This window comes from Crocuta crocuta, unplaced genomic scaffold (assembly GCF_008692635.1).
Source record: "Crocuta crocuta isolate KB4526 unplaced genomic scaffold, BGI_CrCroc_1.0 scaffold3, whole genome shotgun sequence".
NCBI classification, from domain to species: Eukaryota; Metazoa; Chordata; class Mammalia; order Carnivora; family Hyaenidae; genus Crocuta; species Crocuta crocuta.
In genome coordinates this window covers 7,453,683-7,469,081 of record NW_027529934.1, presented here as the reverse complement: position 1 = coordinate 7,469,081, position 15,399 = coordinate 7,453,683, and the positions used below count along the sequence as shown (strand labels likewise).

Genomic DNA, 15,399 nt, shown 5'->3' with positions numbered 1-15,399 from the left:
AGGCCCAGCGCCTGAGTCTTATGTAAAGTGCATGCCTGTTAGGATCGGGGTGTTCCATAGTCACGTTCCCATTGCCAGCTACGCCCGAGCACACGAGTGCTCAGCGGGAGAGGAAAATGAAAGTGAGCGGAAGGTCTGAGGGGAGGCAGCTTGTGTTCTGCCTCCGTGGTCTCCTGCCCCGGGAGTCCTTTGATCGGAGGGGCAGACCATGGGTCATGAAGCTGCATCAATATCTAGAAGAGAAGGCAGAGCCATGACAAATGATTCTGCAGCCATGTGACTGTATTTGGCTTTTCAAGGTTGATGCAACTATGCCTTAGTTCTATTTCAACTAAAACAAAAAGCTTCATAAGTAAAAAGAGGCTCCATCTAAGAAAAATAACAGCCACTAACTTCTCCTACCCACGAGGTGGAGTCTGTCTTGGCTGGAGGAAGATAAAAAAAGAGTGTTTATCTACTGTGAGGTCAGGCTGGGGTGGGGGTGTCCTGTGGGGCAAGCTCCACCTGCTCCTGGCGGAGAAGGGACAGCCCTGCCTGGCACCCCTCTCCGGGGCTCCTTCCAGCTACTGTGATGAGACCAGGGAGGAAGTGGAGGGGATGGTACATTTCCACCAGATAAAGAGAGGGATGTGCTTCCCTGAATGGACAATCTAAACAAACAAGAGGAGCACTGACCAAGAAAGGCCCTCTTTTTCGTAATGCTTCTGAGACTGGGGGGGTTAAGAATGACACAGTGGCCTGAGGCTTCCTTCTGCCCAGCTCTTCCTCAGGGGAGGGGTAAAGCCCAGTCCTGGCCCCAGGAGATATTCAAGGCCACCAGGACTCCAGTCTCCTCACCGTGTGTGATGAGGCCCCACCAGAGCCTACTTTGCTAGGAGGAGCAGCCCAGGTCTAAGCTGAGGTATATTTACTGATCACCTTCAAAGTATCCTGTCAAACTGACTCTCAACCACAAATGAGCTGAGGAAGCTGCCAGACCAAAGGCCCTCCTCCTAGGAGGTCCCCTCAGTAAACTCAGACTGATACTCTCATGGAAGCTTCTCCTTTCAATCTGTCTGCCTTTTCTCTCTCTCTAGAAGTCTCCATTCAGTGATGGAGGGCCTACCTTGAGTATATGTGTGCTGCCTTCTCAGGGAGTGGCAGGGAAGGCTGGGCCTCTGGCACTTGGCCTTGCTGCTTGGCAGGGAGGCCCGCTGCCTCCTGGGCCACAGTCTAGGCTGACATTCAGCCATAAGTGCTGATACAACTGTAGGACTGTTCCACACCCTTCTAGACTGGTTGGAAAACAGACTCTGCCTTAAGTGCTCCCCACCACCCTTAGGGATCCCTTGTGACCAGCGTTTGCAGGGCTACAGCCTGGCAGAGCACGGGGCTCCAGCAGGAAGCTGAACATCTGCTCCTGCCAGCTGGGGCTCTGGCCACAGAGGTTGTTAAATGCTTTTAAAACCTCACCCTTCCTGGAGCGTCGGGCACCTCTGTGGAGCCCGAGGGGCCTCCCTGGCCTATCCTAATACAGCACCTGCCGCGTGGATGACAGGCTTCAAAGAGACAGGACTGTTGCCCTCACTACCGCCCATTCTTCATCGCTCTGAGCCTCTCCCCTGTGGTCGGCGCTGCTGGACTATGGCTTTGCTCACCCAGACCAGCCCTTGCTGCTACCGCCACAGCACCCTGATCCCATCTTCCACTTCAGCTTTCCCCTCCCTCCTTGCCTCCTATCCTTGGCATCCAAGGCTCCTAAACTTAGCCTGTGCTTCTTTGGGGGAAGCAAGCCATAGGGTAACGCGTGAGATGCTGTTGCCATCGGCCTGATGGCACTGGTGCTGGCTGAGGAGCAAGAACCGGTGAGGGAGGAGATTCCTGTCCTGTGGTCTCCATGACTCCCCAGCTAAGAGCCAGAAAGTCTTCCAGGCTTTTCAGGGCAATGGGCGTAGACACAGGCCAGCTCCGTCCCCCCACGGCTTATAGAAAAGTGGGAAGGGGCAAGGGGAAGCAAAGCCCTCCTCACGTCCCTTCTGCCATGGGAATAACCCTCCTCCACGTTCTCAGATTTCCTTTCCCCGGCAAAGAGGCAGAACTATGGCAGTGCCCATCTTGCAAAGGCAAGTAAAGCAATCTGGCGGGTTCAACTGGTTTTCCTGGTGTCCTTTCCTTCCTCCCGTCGGATAACGCAGGGTGTCCTTCCGTCTTCCTCCTCCCTCTTCCTCCCCCCCGGGCAGCACTGGCTTCCCAATTGGGTCCTGGTTTTCTCCGGGTGAGAGAAGAGCATGCATCGGAGGGGGGAGCAGCCTCTAGCACTTGTCGTCCTCTTCCGTGTCACTCAGGAGGTCGCTGACAGCCCCACACATCACGCCTGGCCCGGGCCCCCCACGCCTTCGCCGCCGATAGTGCCCATTGGGCATCTGCCAGCTGTGCCGCAGCGGTGGGGCGGAGCCGATGGTGTTGGAGCGGCCCAGGCTGGTGGCCACAGCTGCTTCGAAGGTGAGCGTCTCCTCCTCGCCACAGTCCGAGGCGTGGGAGTCTTCGTGCAGGGCCAGGTAGGGCTCGGAGATGTAGCGCTGTGGGGAGGCGTGCTGGCCCTGCTGTATGTGCCGGGCGCTGGAAGACTCTGCCAGGCTGGCCTCCGTGCTCTCCAGGGCTTGGGAGGCCAGCGGAGAGCCGCCCTCGCTGCCATCAGCCGGGGGAGAGATGCTCCCGGCGTGTCGAATCAGGGAGCTGTAGGAAAGGAGAGGCCGAGGCTTTGGCGGCACGGGTGGCAGCTGTCGGCGACTTCGTCTTGGGGTGCTGGTGTCAGAGACGGAGGGGATGGAGCTTTCACTCAGGGAACCCGTGCCCTGTGCAGGGGGACAGACGTGGCATGTTAGACCAGGCCAGGCCTGATCCCTACTTGCAGCCCTGTTGCAGCCCCTAACCCTTCTGACAGCCCCTGGGGTCTGGGCTCTGGGGGAGGGCAATCTGCGTTTGGGTCCCCTCTGCTGCCAGCCCCCTCCCCTTAGGAATGCAGGGATGAACTAAGACTGACCATCTCTACTACATAGGCCAGGCCAGGTCCATTTAAACTGCAGCTGAGGCCTGAGACTGCATTTCTAACAAGCTCCTGGGTGCTGCTGGAATGTATGACAAGCATTTTAAGTAGCAGAATTCTGGAAGCTCTACATATGTAACAAGCAGCTCACAGAAAGAAAGCCTTTTGAGAAAGACAACTTCTAGGAAAGGCGAATGAATGCTCTAAGGTCAGTATCTGGAATATCCTTCTTGGGAAGTGGATCCGAAGGAAGGGCAAATACCTTCCCTCTTCTTCTCTTTTTGCCTGCACGTCTCCTGTGGCTTGCTGATGTTAACTCGGTTTCTACACCCAAAGGATCAGCTGCTGCTTCAGACCTTACTTGACCTGCTCACCTGTTCCCAAGGGTCCCTGAACCCAGTGCTGGTAAACAGACCTTCCGGAAGGTGTTTCTCAAGGTGTGTGTGACCCATGAACCACCTGCTCAGAAACTCTTAGGGGAAGAAGGGGTCTTTTCAACTGCAGATTTCTGGGTTTCCCTTTCTAGATGGCCTCACTATTGAAGTAAAATGCTTTAGGTCCCCAGACTATGCAATCTTAACAAGCTTTGGTGATTATATTCTACACTGAAATTTGAAAGCCACTGCTCTAGAAGAAAGTTCTCCACTGCCTGTAAAAGTCCACTGTCTTAGCCCCTCTTCCTCCCCTCTGCTCACTGATGTTGACTGGGTCTCCCGTCTGGGCTCTGACAGCCTTGAAGAGAGGTGTAGGGCTGCGAGGAGGAAAGCAGGGCTAGAGAATGTTTTCACATAGCTCTGGGAGTGATTTCGCAGGCAAAGGCTGGTGTTTCAGTACCAGGCTGGAGGAGTAGGGGGTCTTCCCTTTGGGATGACTGGAAGCTAAGTAAATGAGGTTGAGCTGATCCAACTTAGAAATCCTGTGCTGAGGGATGAATCACCCTTCTAACTAATGGGATCATGTAACTGGTCAAAGAAACGTTTCTGGCTAAAGCTGATCTTTTCCTCCTAAATCTGGCTGAGACATTCTTGCACTTGTTTCTTGTGACTTTGCACATCTGGGTTCTGAGGACTGAGGGGGAATGACTTCTAGATACCATTGCCTTTCTTGGGGGGACTATCTGGTTTCCTGTGATTTCACATCCTTTCTGGGTATACAAGCATGAGTCGCTAACTTCTGCGCACAATGGATGTAGTTTCCCGTGAAACCAGGGTCTGTGTGGGTTTCCGTATTTTGCACCTAATGGTAACAGACCACCCTTCCCTATTTTTCTAGAGGTTCCATGTCCTCTCCATGCTCACCTGTCTGTTGGGGGTCTGTGACCTGCCCTCGCTGGGAGACCTGGACTCATGGCGCTCAGGGGACTCCCAGTCAGCCTGGGTCCCTCGCTCCTCTGAGTTGCAGCGGGAGACATCGGGAGAGAGAAGATGCTTTCGCTCTTTTGACCGTCCCCGCTCTCTGCCCCCTGAGCGGTGGGTGTCAGACTTGTGGCCTGGGAGAGAAGACAAAAGCATCTGATCACAATTCTCCCCGTACTGGCCTGAGAACATAAAGAGATGTCCTATAGCCTGGGACTGGGCCCCTAAAGAGCCTTAGCTTCTCCAGGCATGTCAGAGGCAGGAGAGAAAGGTTGGAAAATTGCCCTTTGTGAAGAGGTAAGTGTGCAGACACATATGCCAAAGGATGCAATTGGTTCTCTTCTGCTTCTGTTTACCCTGAACACGATTAAGATAGAATCTTTGTTGACACTATGACTCAGGAATTCTCCATGTTCTAAATATGGGTGTGTACCTGTTTGCAGGGGAAGATGGCATTAGTAGAAGGTATGGAGGTCCAAGTGTTTCTGTCCCATTGAGGACTTCTAGTCCCATGTCTGCCATTTACTGGCCCTGACTTTGGCATGTCACTGCTTTTCAATCTGTTTCCTCATCTCGTGAAATAGAGTTTGAAGCAGACTAATGATTTGCGAATGATTGTTATCAGAATGACCCTTTTCCTTAAAAACACAAACGAAAACTCCAATACCTAACACAATTCCAGGTAGCCCTACTGAAGGTGAAGTGCAGTTGGAGGTGAGAGCCCAGCCCCCTGCCAGGAATATATTAGAGGCCCCCTAAGAAGCTCCAGGGGTTTTGCAGAAGGCCATTTTGAAAATCTCAACTTTTTTTTATTTTTGAAATATAACTGAAATACAAGGTTATATTAGTTTCAGGTATATAGCATAATGGATTTGGTAACTCTATATACATTTTAATGCTTTCTATAGCCCTTCTCTGAAAGAAAGAAATTTCAGCCTTTGTGATGAATATAGAGTACTTCATTTTGGGGTTAGTCACATGGGGGAGCCTCTTCTGGTGATGAGCGTTCTTCCTTCCCTCACTCTCCTCAACCTGTATCCTTATCTGCATCCCGTTCCAGTGATTTTCAGTTCTTGCCAGACTTGGTCATCAGAGTGGGAGCCTGAAAAGAGGTGAACAGTGTAGACCCCTTCACCTGAGTCAGAATTCAGGCGATGAGCTGACAGTCTCAGGGAGGAGTGGTAACTCCGGCGACGTGACTTGTAGGTGTTTTCACTGCTTCTCTCCATAGAGAATTCCTCCAGCCATGAGGAATTTGAACGCTTATCCCGAATGGTGGAAAATGAGCGTCTCATGGAGCTAGCGTCTGTCACCACCTGGAAATGGGAGCCCCCCGAGGAACACAAAATCTGGATTAATTATTGGAAGGTTCTGAAATTAGGGAAGAAGTGAGATAGAAATTGTTGAAGATTGCCAAGTGTAAGTTCCCTTGCATCCCTCTTGCTCAGACCTTAGCTGAAGGAGGCTGTTCCAGAAAGTGTCTTATGCTATATTAACCCAGATACTGAGACTTAACTAGGGTCTTGTCTTCGTGCTGAGGAAAGCAAGCAACTGAGTGTCCAGTGTAAGCTTCCCAGAGAGCCATTTGCCATAAGAACTCAGCCAGGACCTGCAGTGAACCTTGGGATAGGTGAGGGGTGAGGGCAATTGTCAAAAACAGTCTGCACCATGAAAGAAGCACAGCTTTGCCTTTTATTTTGTGCCCTCACCACAGAAGGCCCTGCCATGTAGCATGGGAGTGTAGGAGAGCTCGTCACTGGGCAGCATCTAAGAATGAATTGCTCTCTATCATGGGTCCCACCCTAGCCCCACCTTAAACTCTGGCATTTGTGATTTGCCACAGATGTTAAAACAGATCCACAAAAACTTCTTGTCTCTGTCAAAACTTGATGTGAGACAGACAGACAGAAAAAAGAAGCCAGGAAAACAGACAAAGAAATGAGGCGTGGCCTGCACTGGTTAGGACAGACGGTCCTGACACAGAGCTGTGTGTGTAAGTAATTGCGTATGTGCTGGGGGAGCCAGGAAAGGAGAAAAGGAAAAATACACAGGGAAAATCCTGGAAAATGTTTCTTGCATGGCTGGTTGAGTCTTGAGAATGTTGATCCCATCCAGCAGGAGTTCTACCATTTTGCTGGCTAGGCTGTTATGGTTAGGGCTTCACTGAAGACACACGGTGGAGGAGTAGGCTCTATTAAAAAGAAGGCCCATGAGCCAGATTTTGCTTATAGGGAAGGGATGGGGGCAAGTCAAGAGCTCACCTGATAAAAGCAAATGGTTTTTCATAACCCACCAATTCAATACAGCCCAGGATGCCACTGCATAGGGTAGGTGGTGACAGCTTTTTACCTGGGGATCCACAGTCAGGCGTGGCATAGAGGATGCCCTCCCAGATCCCGTATGCTCCTGGGTGTCCGAAGGAAGGTAGATGCCATGGTTAGAGGACTGCACGCTTTTTAATTCACTAACCTCTGGCTCCTGGAAATAAACACACAGCCACGCTTGTGGGACTTGGTTCCATCTCACTGCTCTCACCTCCAGTGGATGATTCTGCCTCCTCCAGAACCAAAATAGCTTTTATAAGAGAGACTGGTATCTTTATGGTCTCAGTTGTGTGTGTATATATGTGTCCATTTATGTGTGCAACATGTGGCATACCAGATGTCCCAAAGAGAAAGTTCTACCTGGGATTAAAAGGTAAAGATTACCTTTCCTAGTCAAGTACTTATCACTTTTATTTATTACAAAGCAATGCTTCAGATTGCATAGCTTTGTAAAGCATTATTAGTCATAATACTACCTAGATATGTGATGTCTACTTTTTGAGAGTTGGTAGTGTTAGCTTCTTCAGATTAAAAGAATAAGCCTATTTATCAACTAAATAGATAAGCGTCCAACTCTTGGTTTTGGCTCAGGTCATGCTCTCACGGTTTGTGAGTCTGAGCCCTGCATCAGGCTCCAAGCTGTCGGTGCAGAGCCTGCTTTGGATTCTCTCTCCCTCTCTCTGGCCCTCCCAAGATAAATAGAAACTCCTACTCTAAGGAAAGTCACCAATTTCTGGTGTCAAATATATCGCCCCAAACCTTAAGACACAGGATTTTGTTAGCTGAGAGCTTTCCTGTGATTGAAACCATTTGAAAAAGGTGGTAAGTGGCCATCTGTCAGGGATGCTCTAAACCAGTAGAGTCCAATATAATGCAAGCTACCTATGTAATTTTAAATTTCCTAGCTACTATATTTAAAAAAGTAGTTTTATCAAAGTTAATGTATTTTATTTAATCCAGTATATCCAAATATCCTCATGTCAACATGTAATCAATCTAAAAATTAAGATATTTCGCATTTTTTTTTGTACCAAGTCTACTCATAGCACATCTCAGTTTGGACTAGTACATTTCAAGTGCCTGTACAACTCTTTTTTGTTATTTTCCGGGTTCAAGAATGTTAGTTTGGCCAATGTACATGATCTATACGGAGAGCTACTATCATTTCATAGAGGGTAGGGCTGCCTTGGAAATGTTTACACGGTCACCAGAGAGACCTAGAAATATCCTGGACATCTTGAGATTATATACCAGATTTTAAAAAGTTAGGAAATTATATCCTAAAAACCTAGTTGTCTAAACAAACGGCACTGCTGAAGGGAAGGGTGCCCAAGACCACTTGGCCAGGTGGTTACTGAGGTGAATGAGAGGACTGCCTTCCTAGAACATGTGATAAGTGTGCATAAGGAAATTATAGTGTTTGTAGTACATGCTTCATAAAGCACACAGGTCCGACTTGAAACAGACGTGGTAACAACATTACAGTTTGCAGGGTGTGAGAGGTAGTGTAAGACACACGCACACATCATGGCCACGCCTCTGGATGTGGAACAGGGGCCCCCAAGGGATGGGCAGGAGGTACACAGTGGTGAGAGTGTAGCACGGGCCGACACCTGAACTGAATTACAGACACCAGTACTGACAATGAGATGAACACATATCCAGAAAGTCCTGGCACTACGGCTTGGCTCTGGGGGACCCATGGAAATAATGATGCAATAAAGAAAACCTCCCTGTGAAAGAAAGGACACATTATTGAGATTTTCCCAGCCAGACACATCACCAGGCAGACAAGCTGTAAAATGCTGACAGGCACTTTTAAGAATCAAACTATCTGTGCCAATTAGTCTATGGTGCTAAATTCCTCACAAAGAAAGGCAGGAAATTCGTCCAAGGCTTCCTGCCTCCCTTACCAAGTACACCTAAGGCACTCATACCATGCGAGGGTCTGGTCTGGCCTGCCAAACACAACTATGCAGAATTCCCTGTCTTCACAATCACCAGAGAGGGAAGCACCCATTTGTCTGGGCTACCAAAGGGTTTTGACCTGCTCTGAGGGTACTCATGCCAGCAGATATGCACTCCATAAGCCGGCCAGTCCCACATTCCACCCACATCATCCATCTAGGATGGCTCTGGGGTGCACAGCAGCAGTGGAGAGGGGTCAGGGGAGAAGGAGAGAGAAAAAACACAGATGAATTATAATCAAAGTGGCACAGAACTTAGTATAAGCAGTCTATATGGACTCTTGCAAATGTTGGGTTTTGTCTTTTTCCTCCCAGGCCAATGGACACTTGGGCTTTAATTCTAAGCTCAGGAAGGAACCTGATCTGATGACTCCTAAACTAAGGATAATGGTAAAGTCTATTATCATTGGAAATCACATTTTAGCTTTGTAATAGCAAAATCTAAAGGTCAGTGTGCCCCCTCTTCTCCAACTTCAACTTGATTCAAGAGGTTTCTCGGGAATTTTTATCATTTATGCTAATAAAAATACTTTAGGCTTGGGGCACCTGGGTGGCTCATTGGGTTAAGTGTCCAACTGGGGCTTAGGTCATGACCTCACACATGAGGGTTTGAGCTCCACTTCGGGCTCTGTGCTGACAGCTCAGAGCCTGGAGCCTGCTTCGGATTCTGTGTCTCTGTCTCTCTTGACCCTACCCTTCTTGCGCGCTCTCTCAAATTAAACATTAAACTGAAAATGAAAAACTCTAGGCTTGGGAGGGATTTTAGGGACCTCTTAGAAAGTACTTGACTGGTAGAATTGTGACCCAAAGGGATGCACTGAAAAGAGGTAAGAGATTGTTCTGTAACTCTGGGCTGGCAGCTGGTCACTGTCACACATGCTCCTCTGAGTGATCCAGGAGCTGGGAGTCCCCAAAGGGCTGGCGTAGGGCATTCCTGTGTCCCCAGAAGCAGCACCTGGCTGCACTAAGCTGTCCATTTGGTGCCATTCATTCTGGTGGTGGTCCATCCTAAGTCCCCATATCAAAGGCAAGATTTTGACTCTTGCTTCTACATTTGCTGCTTACAGGCATAAATTAGGAAGGTTTGGTCTGAAGCAATGTAAGTCCCTGCAGTAGGTAAGGGGCCTCCTGGAAACTGTCAGATCTGCAGAGGAAGCATTTACCAGAGAACATGGGATATTTAGCTGTGAAAGGAGAGACAGCAGGAAACTCCCAGGGTAACTAACTGGCAGGACTATGGGAAAGGATTTTCCTAATAAATCATAGCTATGAAATAAAATTTGGAAATGAGAGTGGGAGGGATCAGGAAACCAAGCAACTATTTTTGAGGTCATGTAACTCATTCATTCACCAGAGACTGCTGTTCCTGGAACTGTCCATCATCGGCTGGGTCCATACAAGCCAACTGGAATATTTCCTGGGGGGAGAGTGGACTCATCGAAGGGTATCCACTACGGCCACTCCTGAAAAGCAATGGCAAAGTAGGAGGTAATGTGTACATGAGGGAAAAAGAGAGAAAGGCCTGTCAAAGGCACCACTACTAATTCCCCACCCTAGAGAAGACTTCCTTCCCAGCAAGGGCACCACCCTTTAAGACTGGCTGGCTTGTAAGCCTGGTAACTGACAGGTGGCTGGACCCTAGAATACAAGAAANAAGCATTGGAAAGGAGAAGCCACTGTTTTCAACCTGCATCTGGAACCACTCATTATTCTGCTGGTGACTAGCATATCTGTGACAAACGACATTATTTGTCACACTCAGCCATATGGAAGACCAGTGCTAGATTGCAAACCTGTTTCTGCTCAGTTTCTCCCTTCAGCAGAAAAAAAAATGCCATCGTTTAAACAGTGAACAGTTTGTTTAAATATTAAGCAGCCATGGTCTTTTAAGAAATTTCCTCCACTCTCAGTAGAAATACGGCTTTATTGTGCCAACACCCTGGCCAAGCTAAACAATTAAATGCCGTGAGCGTTTACTGAAGGATGACTCTGACAGACAGGGGGTCTGTTGGTTTACGAACTGGGTGGAGTGATCTCAGAGGTGGTGGTAACTTCTGGGTTGGTGGCTATGTAGGGGGGTGCTTGAGTGGTGATGAGGAAAGGGGCCTCTGAATGAAAGGTATGGACAGTTCTCCCAGTGTGTCTGTAATTAAACCACTGTTTGGTACCTGTGGAGACTCTTAGACAACGGGATCCACTGGACTGGTTAGGAGAAAAAGAGGACCTAGACTTTCTTGAGAAGATAGCTGCTGTACAATAACAGGTGCCCTCTGACCTACTCAAGGGTGCAGAGGGAGCTTCCTGATGGTGGGAAGAAGGAAAGTGGTCAGGGGCTGGGCCCCAGCTCTCAGGAACAGTGGAGCTAGCACGGAGAGATGGGGTACCATCTTATGCTCGTGGCACAGCCCTTTCATAGTTGAGTCTACTGCACTCACGGATGCATCCACTGGAAAATTTGAGGCATAAAACCAGGGTTGCCAGTTACTTAAAAATAATCCATAGGCACAATCTTACCTTGACTCAGCTCACAGGGAGAGAGAGCTGAAGTGCAGAGAGTCACCCCACCTGTCTGTCCCTTTGCTGCTGAGAGAATGTTTGCTGAATTTTCACAACTGATACAGAGTGATCTGATATTTAAATGCTCTGCTTACACGCACCTTCCTCAGTGTGTCTTCTCCTGAGAACCAACCACCGGGCACTGCTCTATGAGTAATCACAGAATCCCTAGTAGGTAGAATGGACCCTTGGAATCACCTGAACAACCTCAGAGAGTTGCCTAACTTGAACCAAGAGTTGACTTCCAACTTTAAAAACTTTATCCTAACAATGAGAAGCCAGACACAGTCTGGAACATGGCCTCTCATGATCTAGTTCCTATTTTGCCAGCTTCCTCTTGCCCTTCACTTCCTGCTCCTGAATTTCATTCTCTTAAGTTCACTGAATGTGCCCACCCGGCTTCTTTCTGCCTCAAGATGTTGATACAGGCTGTTCCCAGAGAACAGAATGCTTCTCCCCAACTCCTCTGCCCTCCACAAGCTCTGTTCGTTATTTTGAATTCATCCTTCAAAATTCATTTTGTTAAGTAAATGCTCTCTGATGTCTCCTAGAACTGGACTGGCAGTTCTAGGACTCAGATGGACTCAGATTCTGCCACACTGTTTTCTTCTTTCTAATAATCCTATTTCAGGACTGACTTCCCACCAGGTATAAGCTCAGTGAGGGCAGAAGGTCCTAAGGGACCAATGTCCCCCTTTCAGGAAATATGTCAACATCGATCCCAAGGGCTCCTGCCAGAAACTTGGGGGGGGGGGTCTCTCCTTTACTCCCTGAGGCAAATCAATCCCTAAATCCTATCCAGTCTCCCTACTGGTAATATTTCAAGTCTTTGCATCTCTTCCCTTTTCTAGCCATTAATAACTCACAATTGCAGTCACATGCCCAAAGCAGCACTGTCTCTCAAACTCCTCCCCTCTGATCCGAGCCCACATTGGATGCAAGAATGATCTTTGAAAAGCTCAAGTCTGATCGTGTCACACACACTGACGAGTAAAATCCCACGATCCTTAGATAAAACCTCACTTCTGTATTCCACTTACAATGCTCCCACGTGCTGGCCCAGGCAGAGTTTGTCTCCTGCTCCAGCTATCGTGACAGTTTACAGGTTCCTGAAGCTTATCACATTCTCCCTTCTCTTGAAGAGCATGCCTGAGTCTCACTTAAACGTTACTTCCACAGAGGGACTTCCCTGACCCCTCGACCAGGTGTGCTGCCTCCCTCCCTTGGTATCACAATAGGCCACCCTTCTCTATTTGAACTTTCATCACTTTTGTAAATTTCTTTCTCAAGATTGGTCTCCATGAGGGCTGAGATCATGTTGAGTGCTAAATCCCTAGTGCCTGAGCCAGCTTTTCCGTCATATTGGGTTTTAATATTGGTCCAATCTGTGAGTAAATGAATCAATAAACACAGAAGTTGGACAGATGCCATGTGGGAGTTATGTATAGCAAAATGTAGCAGTGAGAGAGATCTAGGTGGAGGATGACCTCCTTTCTAAGCCAAGGACTCTTGAAAAATGCCGTACACCCTTCCACTGAGAAGGTTCCACTGCTTTCCTGTGCAGCCCAAAGATAAGCACCTGCTGGTTTTGTGTAGAAGGGAAAATCCATACCTTGCTACCTCATCACATCAGATACTTGTAAAAATGAACAATAGCCTTGGTCATGACGTTGGCCCTTTGCTTCTCTTGCAAATGTGTTGGATCATGACCTCTGAAATTAATGTTTTTCACAAACAGGTGTCCAACACCACAGGCAGAAAAGAACTCATGGTGGGAGAGACTCCAAATGGCACTCTGACAGATTCCCTTCCCCTGATAATTACTGAAGTTGTGATCTTTAGTGATTATTGGCACCATGAGAATCAGGACTGGGCTAAACCCAACAATAAAACCTCATTTACATTGGGTAGAGGGATTTCTGCCCTTTGGGTACTCACACATGCTTGTTGAGAGAAAGATCGTGTTATAATGAGATAGGGATGCTATAATAAATCATTTATGACTAACAAACGAGTGGGGGCTGAGGCTTGCAACTCAGAAGAGTTGACAGATTCCTTAACTGAGGTTTTGTTTCCGCTTCCAATATAGAGGTTTTTTTTTTTTGCCTGATCTAAGGTTCCTTTTGTTCATTACAGATAGCAGTGTAGTGGGAATACTCTGGAGTTAGGAATAACAAACTTAAATTCCAGTTCAGCTTCCTACTAGCCCCGTGGCACTGGCAACTTATTTAATCTCCAATTTCTTATTTGTTAAAGTGATGATACTAACATATGCCTTCTTTCCTTTGTCCATTCCCAGTGCTATCTCTTGAGCTGGCCACAGTACCAAACATGCATAGTCAGCCTTTCTATTACCCCTGCTGAATAACCATTTTAAAATAAAAAACATAATGGGGCACCTGGGTGGCTCAGTCGGTTAGGTGTCCAACTTCCTTTGTGAGTTCGAGCCCCATATCAGGCTCTGTGGTGACAGCTCAGAGCCTGCTTCAGATTCTGTGTCTCCCTCTCTCTCTGCCCCTTCCCACCCTGTACTCTATATCAAAAGTTAACATTAGTGGCGTCTGGGTGGCTCAGTCAGTTAAGTGTCCGACTTTAGCGCAGGTCATGATCTCCCGGTTCGTGGGTTCGAGCCCCGTGTCGGGCTCTGTGCTGACAGCTAGCTCAGAGCCTGGAGCTGCTTCAGATTTGGTGTCTCCCTCTCATTCTGACCCTCCCCTGCTCACACTGCTTCCCTCTCTTTCAGAAGTAAATAAAACATTAAAAAAAGTTAATATTAAAAGAATTAAATACATAAATAAAAAATGTCTTCTTGGGCTCAGACTATTATTTCTGGAGCATTCCTGGGCCTGCACAATGCCACGGTGAGAGGATACAAGCAGGGCAGCTTGTATCCCACTGGACCCACTGGTTGTGGACCCACTGGTTATACTCACAGGCCTGAAACAGGGTCCTGCTGGAGATAAGGCAGGGCTTTGGCATTAGCAATGATCTCCTGAGGCAGAGATGAGGGCTCCATGCGCTGGAACATGGGTGCATTTTTCTGTGTTAAAAGTAGGAAGGAGGAAAAAGGAACTCGTGACCCTGGGGTCTGTTGATAGAGTGGAGAATACAATTTACTTGGGGATTAGAAACCCAGTGGATCAGAGTATCAGACCTGCTCCGGTCTCCCCAACACTAGAGAGTTCCTGCCCCTGCACCCCTAGGTCCGCTTCTAAGTACTTGCAGGGCACCGTGCCCCAGCCACGCCCAGGCCCGTCCTGTGACTCCTCATGGCCCACCCACCTCCCATGCTGGCATTGACCCTCACCTGTTCCTCCAGCTGCTGCCTCTGCTTCTTCACCTTACTCTGCTTATAGTAGTCCATGATCATCATTGCTGCATAGATTTTGCCCACAGTCAGGTCAGAGGCTAAAATCACAAATGTGGCATGGAAGGGAATGGGGAGAAGACAGGTGGCAGAGAGTGAGGGTACTTCACAAGCTTCCCCATTCTCTTGGTCAGGTTTGCTCCCTCAGCCACCCACCTAGCCAGCATCGATTGAGAGCTCCACATGCACCTGAGGATACAAAGTGACTCGGTCCCATATCTATCCACAGGGAGCTTCCACAACTACCCAATGAAAGTAGGGATACTGATGAGAAACCACATGTGACTAAGCATCTCCTCCACTGGTCTCGATTTCTATGTCTAAGTAACAGCGCCCTATTCCCACCTGCATAAGGGTTTGCTGAACAGCATTATGGGCAGGAAGAGAGCTATGCACCCAGGAAGTTTCACCCACAGCTACAGTGACCTATCTTGAGAAAATGTTTTCAATTCATGCAAAAGGAATTAAGAAGTGGGAGATCTGGGTGTCCTAAAAATAAAAGAGCAACCTTCCCTTATCTCCTTGATCACTCAGGGTTCCCCTAAAAGATGCAGCCTTGGTATGCTGAGCTCACAGTGACCATACTACCCAGGAGGAGACCCCACACCTTTGGGCATGGGCACAAGCAGATCTAGCATCTTCTGGGAGAGGTGAGGCCAGATGGCCAGGGTCTCCTTTTGCAGTTCTGAGTCTAGCTGCTGCCTGTCTGCACCACCTAGAATAAAATAAATTTCAATAAATAGAAAAGACATACAAATAACAAGTACTGAGGGAGTAGGTGGGGGTAGGAGCTGAATCAGCATGG

The 15,399-nt window shown here is 48.3% G+C and overlaps 1 protein-coding gene across 3 annotated transcripts in view; it reads right to left on the bottom strand.

Annotated features, from left to right (window-relative positions):
* Positions 1 to 680: 680 nt before the first annotated feature.
* Positions 681 to 15,399, bottom strand: part of CACNA1E (calcium voltage-gated channel subunit alpha1 E) — a 308,909-nt gene continuing 294,190 nt past the window's right edge. For 2 of the 3 annotated variants that reach the window (XM_077763229.1, XM_077763230.1), the window contains 7 exons: positions 15,202 to 15,309; positions 14,535 to 14,635; positions 14,161 to 14,267; positions 10,023 to 10,134; positions 5,516 to 5,696; positions 4,324 to 4,514; positions 681 to 2,834 (listed from right to left, as the gene is read on the bottom strand). In XM_077763229.1, coding sequence (XP_077619355.1) covers positions 2,292 to 2,834; positions 4,324 to 4,514; positions 5,516 to 5,696; positions 10,023 to 10,134; positions 14,161 to 14,267; positions 14,535 to 14,635; positions 15,202 to 15,309 — 1,343 coding nt within the window. In that variant the 3' untranslated portion in view covers positions 681 to 2,291. Of the gene's footprint in view, positions 2,835 to 4,323; positions 4,515 to 5,515; positions 5,697 to 6,729; positions 6,859 to 10,022; positions 10,135 to 14,160; positions 14,268 to 14,534; positions 14,636 to 15,201; positions 15,310 to 15,399 lie in introns of all 3 variants that reach the window. The other variant, XM_077763228.1, reaches the window with a different exon arrangement.